A 7333-nucleotide genomic window follows, 5' to 3' on the forward strand; every position below is an offset into this window, starting at 1 on the left:
ATAGATACTGGACTGACTATGAGAATGGATTTGGTAACCTTACTGGTGAATTTTGGTTAGGATTGAGCAAGATTCATCGTCTTACTAAAGAAGGATCAAACACACTAAGAGTGGACCTGGGAGACTTTGAGGGGAACACAAGATATGCTAACTACTCTACATTTAATGTTAGTGATGGTAGTACTGAATATATACTAACAGTAGGAGGATACTCTGGTACTGCTGGAGACAGTTTGATTACTACTTCTAATAGTGGTTTTATTCACAATGGAATGAAGTTCACTACAAGAGGTAATGATAATGATAAGAAAGGAGGTACAAATTGTGCTGATGAGTTCAATGGTGCTTGGTGGTTTAATTATTGCTTTCAATCTCATCTCAATGGTCCATATTATTCAAATCCAGCTGCTGGTGGTAACTCAAATGGAATCATATGGTATGATTGGAAAGGCTATGATTATAGTCTCAGGTTTACAGAAATGAAAACTCGTCGTAACAATTAAACATAAATAATGTGTGTGTGACAGGATTGTGTAGAATCAGTTATTAGTTAGTGTATTTAGATTATTTTATTACTTTTATAATAAAGTTATTTCCTAATAATGTTAAACCTCATTAGTGATTAATATCATAATACCCACTAATAACCAACATTCTACCATGCCACCTTGTGATTGACCAATCAGATTGCAGTGTTGGAGGTCAATTATTTTTGATATTAACCTAGCTCGTAAAAATATAAACCTATCTCGTTAAATAATTAATTGATTGGCAGTTTGGTGCTCTACGCTTATGCTCTTATTAGTCCATTTGTCAAGTTTGGTTGATTCTTTACTGGCCTAGCCTGTTAGATATGTCAACTGTGGTCTTATTATCAGCAGCTGGTAGTTGTTTTTCAAGTGTCATGGTAGAAGTTGGTTATACACCTCGGTATCGGTTTCTATGGTATTTATTAACCTCGCGACTGCGTCGCTCGGTTAATAAATACCATAAAAACCTCTACCTCGGTGTATAACCTATACGTGTCATGTTAAACATGTGACCATACCCTCACATAAATACACCTACTACAGGAAATAAGATAAATACATAAACAATGCTAATAGTTTATACTATCAATGAATCAATACAATAGAATATACACTAGAAACTAACAGTCTAATGTACCAATGACTCCTTCAATAAGTGTAGCATGAAACAAGGTATACTCATACAGTATCCAGTAGATACTGAACAATAATAAATACTACTAGTAAAGGGAGTGAGTAAAAGATAAATAGAATAAGTAAAGTATAATAATTAAAAATTATAGTAAAATGATGTATAAGCATCCAGCATACATACATATAATATACTTCAAATACTTTGCTTATAATTACATGCAGATCAGCACTGTTACTAACATTATACTATCACACACATACACTACATTATTAACTCATATATAAGATACAGGTATTAGTAACAATAGAAATGTAAGGACTGCAATTATAATGTTATTAATTTAAAATAAACATTCCAGTAAGTTATGCTACACACATACACTTTCTCTTTCGGCTAGAGCATAATGTGGTCTTAATTAGTTTAAAATTTAAAGATCGAGAGAGATGTGTTGATGTTCAGTAAAAGTTACTAAAAGTCAACAAAATGTTGTTCAATCTTTATAGTCCACTAGTCACGGAGCTAGTGTCAGTGAGTTTATTATAAAAGGAGAGAAATATCACTACAGTAACATCAACTGATAACCTATCACATTATCTTAATAAGTATATAATAAAGATACTATACTGAGATGATGTTAGCTGGTAAACTGATGTACAGTTTAATGATAATAATTGTTATTATTAATACTGTCAATGGAAACTGTCCTGATGATGAGAAGGAGACAACTTCTCCAGTTGTTACCATTACTAACACTAGTGTTAATGCTACACCAGGTACTGTAATGGAATGAAATAATATTGACACTATTAATGAACACTTGTTTATTGTTTATAGAATGTGTAATGCCAAGTGATTGTAAAGCATGGAAAGAACTCGGAATTAAACAAAATGGAGTATATCCTATAAAACCAGATAATGGACCAGCTTTCCAAGTAATGTTTAATTGTATTATACTTAATAATTATACACTATTGGATCACAGGTATACTGTGATATGGAGACTGATGGTAGTGGATGGACTGTATTTCAGAGGAGACAAGATGGATCTGTTGATTTCTATAGGAACTGGACTGACTATGAGAATGGATTTGGTGACCTTGCTGGTGAGTTTTGGTTAGGATTGAGCAAGATTCATCGTCTTACTAAAGAAGGATCAAACACACTAAGAGTGGACCTGGAAGACTTTGAGGGGAACACAGCTTATGCTAACTACTCTACATTCAGTTTTAGTGATGGTAGTACTGAATATATACTAACAGTAGGAGGATACTCTGGTACTGCTGGGGATGGATTGATTACTGATCCTATACATGGCGATATTACTAAACACAATGGAATGAAATTCACTACAAGAGATAATGATAATGATAATAGTGTTGTTAATTGTGCCAATGGTTTCAATGGTGCCTGGTGGTTTAATCATTGCTATCAGTCACATCTCAATGGTCCTTATTATACTAATCCAACTGGAAATGGTCTCTGGAGAGGAATCATATGGTTGGATTGGAAAGGAGATAGCTATAGTCTCAGGTTTACAGAGATGAAACTCGTCGTAACAATTAAACATAAATAATGTGTGTGTGACAGGATTGTGTAGAATCAGTTATTAGTTAGTGTATTTAGATTATTTTGTTACTTTTATAATAAAGTTATTTTACTTTTTAATAAATTTAGGTTTAAACTCTTAGCCTATCATTTTATACAAGCTACCATACACTACATTAATACATTAGCAGGTGCCATCATGTTTGTCACAACAAAAATTTAAGGACTGCAATTACCAACTCTTGATTTATACAAAAATAAATAGCAAACACATTTTAAAAGTTCCAGCAAGAACATGCCATAAAATATTCATAGATTGAGCCAGACACTCTAAAGTTCATTTGAATGCTTACATTTTGTTAAAATAACAAACAGTCCATCTCAACAAGCATCAGTTAATTGCCATCTCATGCATACATGTGTCCACTAGCTGATGGACACTTAAGTAGTTTAAAATTTAAAGATCGAGAGAGATGTGTTGATGTTCAGTAAAAGTTACTAAAAGTCAACAAAATGTTCTTCAATCTTTATAGTCCACTAGTCACGGAGCTAGTGTCAGTGAGTTTATTATAAAAGGAGAGAAATATCGCTACAGTAACATCAACTGATAACCTATCACATTATCTTAATAAGTATATAATAAAGATACAGTACTGAGATGATGTTAGCTGGTAAACTGATGTACAGTTTAATGATAATAATTGTTATTATTAATACTGTCAATGGAAACTGTCCTGATGATGAACCCCCTCCTCCTCCTTCTCCTATTCCTGAAGTTCCCTATGTCATTTCTGGGAAATTTTATTCACCATCAAACACTTCAGTGAATGATGCACCAGGTACATGATAAAGTATTGAAAAAGTAGCATTAATTATTTTACTGTGTATGATATATATTATATGAAGCTCTTTCTTTTATGCATAGTGTGTCCAATGGCACGTGATTGCAAAGAATGGTACTATGATTTGGGAGCTCAGAACAGTGGAATATATACTGTAAAACCAGATGATGGTGAACCTTTCCAGGTATACTATTGTATACTGTACTGCTATATCAAATTATTGTTCATTTAATAGGTTTATTGTGAAAGTGGATGGACTGTATTTCAGAGGAGACAAGATGGATCTGTTGATTTCTACCGGGGGTGGACTGACTATGAGAATGGGTTTGGTGATTTGAATAGTGAGTTTTGGTTAGGATTGAGCAAGATTCATCGTCTTACTAAAGAAGGAACACACAGGCTAGATATTTATCTCACATATAATAGTTGGTACACTGATCATGTTGTGTATTCATCATTCAATATTAGTGACCGTGACACTGAATACACAATAAATCTACAATACTCATACGGATCTGCTTATAATTCACATAGATATTCAGAAAATCCCAGAACAATTGATGATTCAATGACTGGTAGGGACTCTCTTAATGGAATGAAGTTCAGCACAAAGGACAATGATAATGATTATCACCGTGGTAACTGTGCTGAGGTGCATCATGGTGCCTGGTGGTATAACAGTTGCTCCGACTCTAATCTCAATGGTCTATACTCTGCAACTAATGAGACTGGAATATTTTGGAAAGATTGTGAGCCAGAGACTGAAAGTATACGATCAGGTACAAGGATGAGAATTCGTCGTGACAGTTAAATTATGAAAATATACTGTGGAATGGATCAGTCACTGGACTTTTTTGTGTGTGCCAATTTAAACAATTATTAGTTAGTTTTTGCAGAGAGACTTTATAGTGATTTTTTGCATTAATTTTTGTAGTATTTTTTTAGAAAAATTAGTTGAGTGATACAAAATTATTGATAGTACAAAATATATATGAACACACACCACAAAATACAAGCAACAACAAATGAAGAAATGGTGAATGTATACATACACTTTGACTACCTGTACAATAAAGTACAGACCAGTGCTTCCATGCATTGCTACTGATTGTGAATTAATTGCTTTCAAAATGACATCATACTGTAGCTATTTATTGATATAATTAGTTGTACTAGTCATTTACTGCACATGTACATGTGCAAAATTTACTATGAGCTAATAAAAGGAAGTTAAACTATGAGAAATATTATGTACACTTGCTATGAATGGGAGGAAACATATCTTAATGTAATGGAGTATCTTTTGTGACCATAACTGGATCTACAGTACACTAATCTTATTTCATAAATAACACTAGTGAATAAATTTGCAAGCTTTATTGTAAATTATATGACTCAATTTTTTAGCATAGCAACAGCAATACTAACAGTACAAGTTGACATGTAGCATTATACAGTACATGAATGATAGTACACAACACAATGTCAGTAGGAATGTGCAAAATAAACAAAAACAGTAAACTATGTTGTTGTGTTTTTAGCTTATCTCCTCCACACTTCCTCCTTTTTCCCTCATCTCATTCGCACTAACATAATTAATAACATACTTACATATACACATAGTCTACTATATTAACAAAATTGTGTTTTTAATAGGATAATTATGTTAGGAACGTATTTATATACACTAAAATAATATTATTTTATGATAGAAGAAGAAACATTTTTATAATTCAGTAGTCATTCTGTAAAAAAACAGTCACTGCTTAAGATTATAAAAGAAGTGCTGTAAAGCAAATTTTTACAAGTAAAAAATAAACTCCTGATCAAGATGATGTCAGCTGGTAAACTGATGTACAGTTTAATGATAATAATTGTTATTATTAATACTGTCAATGGAAACTGTCCTGATGATGAGAAGAAAACTTTTCCAGTTGTTACCATCACTAACACTAGTGTTAATGCTACACCAGGTACTGTAATGGAATGAAATAATATAGACACTATTAATGAACACTTGTTTATCATTTATAGAATGTGCAATGCCAACTGATTGTAAAGCATGGAAAGAACTCGGAATTAAACAAAATGGAGTATATCCTATAAAACCAGATAATGGATCAGCTTTCCAAGTAATGTTTAATTGTATTATACTTTATAATTATACACTATTGGATCACAGGTATACTGTGATATGGAGACTGATGGTGGTGGATGGACTGTATTTCAGAGGAGACAAGATGGATCTGTTGATTTCTATAGATACTGGACTGACTATGAGAATGGATTTGGTAACCTTACTGGTGAGTTTTGGTTAGGATTGAGCAAGATTCATCGTCTTACTAAAGAAGGATCAAACACACTAAGAGTGGACCTGGGAGACTTTGGTAACAACAAAGCTTATGCTAGCTACTCTACATTCAGTGTTAGTGATGGTAGTACTGAATATATACTAACAGTAGGAGGATACTCTGGTACTGCTGGGAATAGTCTGGCCTATCACAGTGGGAAGAAATTCTCAACAAGAGATCGTGATAATGACATTCTCTCTGATACTTGTCCTCAACGACGTGAGGGTGCTTGGTGGTTTGAACATTGCAATTTCTCTCATCTCAATGGTCGTTATCATACTAATCCAACTGATACTAGTGGCGAAAATGGAGTTCATTGGCGTAACTGGAAAGGTGATGGTTATTCCCTGAAGTTCTCTGAGATGAAAACTCGTCGTAACAATTAACTGACATTGATACCTGAGTGTGTGTGTGCGTGTGTGTGAAACTGATACAAAAATTATAATTAGATTTTTCCAGAAATTATGTAGTAATTTCTATTGATCATTTGTGCTTTTAGTATTAAAATAAACATAAACATCATAAAAATCCTTACTGAAAAAATCCTCTACTGTAAATCCCCTATAGTAGGCGAATACTATGATTGATTAATAATGGTACTTAAATACAATGGAACAAAATTCCCTAAACAAGAAATAATGATAACAATAACACATGAGAATTATGGTGCTAGTTACAATTGTGCTTGGGCAGCCTGGTGGTTTAATGCTTGTATACAGTCACATCTCAATGCTACTTATTATACTAATCCAAGTGAAGCTCATCCATAAAGGGGGATGTTGTGGTATGATTGGAAAGGATATTACTACAGTCTCAGGTTTACAGAGATGAAAACTTGTCGTAACAATTAAACATAAATAATGTGTGTGTGACAGGATTGTGTAGAATCAGTTATTACTTAGTGTATTTAGATTATTTTGTTACTTTTGTTATAATGTTAAACCTCATCAGTGATTAATATCATAATACCCACTAATAACCAACAGTGTCATGTTAAACATGTAACCATACCCTCACATAAATACACCTACTACAGGAAATAGGATAGATACATAAACAATGCTAATAGTTTATACTATCAATGAATCAATACAATAGAATATACACTAGAAACTAACAGTCTAATGTACCATTGATTCCTTTAATAAGTGTAGCATGAAACAAGGTATACTCATACAGTGTCCAGTAGATACTGAACAATAATAAATACTACTAGTAAAGGGAGTGAGTAAAAGATAAATAGAATAAGTAAAGTATAATAACCAAAAATTATATTAAAATGATGTATAAGCATCCAGCATACATTACATACATATAATATACTTCAAATACTTTGCTTATAATTACATGGAGACCAGCACTGTTACTAACATTATACTATCACACACATACACTACAATATTAACTCATATATAAGATACAGGTATTAGT

At 32.7% G+C, this 7333-nt stretch overlaps 3 protein-coding genes across 3 annotated transcripts; all 3 read left to right on the forward strand.

The window, feature by feature from the left end:
• The first annotated feature begins 1610 nt into the window (after positions 1-1610).
• Positions 1611-2812, forward strand: LOC100633862 (fibrinogen C domain-containing protein 1-A-like). Its single transcript, XM_011409023.2, has 3 exons — positions 1611-1937; positions 1999-2096; positions 2147-2812. Exons 1-3 carry the CDS (start codon positions 1793-1795, stop codon positions 2735-2737), a joined length of 834 nt encoding a protein of 277 aa, XP_011407325.2. The 5' UTR covers positions 1611-1792; the 3' UTR covers positions 2738-2812.
• Positions 2813-3370: 558 nt separating this feature from the next.
• LOC100633989 (angiopoietin-related protein 1-like) lies at positions 3371-4504 on the forward strand. Its single transcript, XM_003390280.2, has 3 exons — positions 3371-3548; positions 3635-3735; positions 3787-4504. Exons 1-3 carry the CDS (start codon positions 3371-3373, stop codon positions 4360-4362), a joined length of 855 nt encoding a protein of 284 aa, XP_003390328.1. The 3' UTR covers positions 4363-4504.
• An 872-nt stretch (positions 4505-5376) lies between these two features.
• On the forward strand, positions 5377-6389 carry LOC100634116 (fibrinogen C domain-containing protein 1-like). Its single transcript, XM_020003497.1, has 3 exons — positions 5377-5524; positions 5586-5683; positions 5734-6389. Exons 1-3 carry the CDS (start codon positions 5383-5385, stop codon positions 6286-6288), a joined length of 795 nt encoding a protein of 264 aa, XP_019859056.1. The 5' UTR covers positions 5377-5382; the 3' UTR covers positions 6289-6389.
• Positions 6390-7333: the final 944 nt, after the last annotated feature.

This window comes from Amphimedon queenslandica, unplaced genomic scaffold (assembly GCF_000090795.2).
Source record: "Amphimedon queenslandica unplaced genomic scaffold, v1.1 AMPQUscaffold_12636, whole genome shotgun sequence".
In the NCBI taxonomy this organism is placed as follows: Eukaryota; Metazoa; Porifera; class Demospongiae; order Haplosclerida; family Niphatidae; genus Amphimedon; species Amphimedon queenslandica.

Bases quoted from the DNA above. Each gene is read 5' to 3' on its own strand.
- LOC100633862 (XM_011409023.2), top strand. From the start codon at position 1,793: ATGATGTTAGCTGGTAAACTGATGTACAGTTTAATGATAATAATTGTT. The intron at 1,938-1,998 runs GTACTGTAATGG...TATTGTTTATAG, and splicing joins TAGTGTTAATGCTACACCAG to AATGTGTAATGCCAAGTGAT. The intron at 2,097-2,146 runs GTAATGTTTAAT...ATTGGATCACAG, and splicing joins ATAATGGACCAGCTTTCCAA to GTATACTGTGATATGGAGAC.
- LOC100633989 (XM_003390280.2), top strand. From the start codon at position 3,371: ATGTTAGCTGGTAAACTGATGTACAGTTTAATGATAATAATTGTTATT. The intron at 3,549-3,634 runs GTACATGATAAA...TTTTATGCATAG, and splicing joins TTCAGTGAATGATGCACCAG to TGTGTCCAATGGCACGTGAT. The intron at 3,736-3,786 runs GTATACTATTGT...TTCATTTAATAG, and splicing joins ATGATGGTGAACCTTTCCAG to GTTTATTGTGAAAGTGGATG.
- LOC100634116 (XM_020003497.1), top strand. From the start codon at position 5,383: ATGATGTCAGCTGGTAAACTGATGTACAGTTTAATGATAATAATTGTT. The intron at 5,525-5,585 runs GTACTGTAATGG...TATCATTTATAG, and splicing joins TAGTGTTAATGCTACACCAG to AATGTGCAATGCCAACTGAT. The intron at 5,684-5,733 runs GTAATGTTTAAT...ATTGGATCACAG, and splicing joins ATAATGGATCAGCTTTCCAA to GTATACTGTGATATGGAGAC.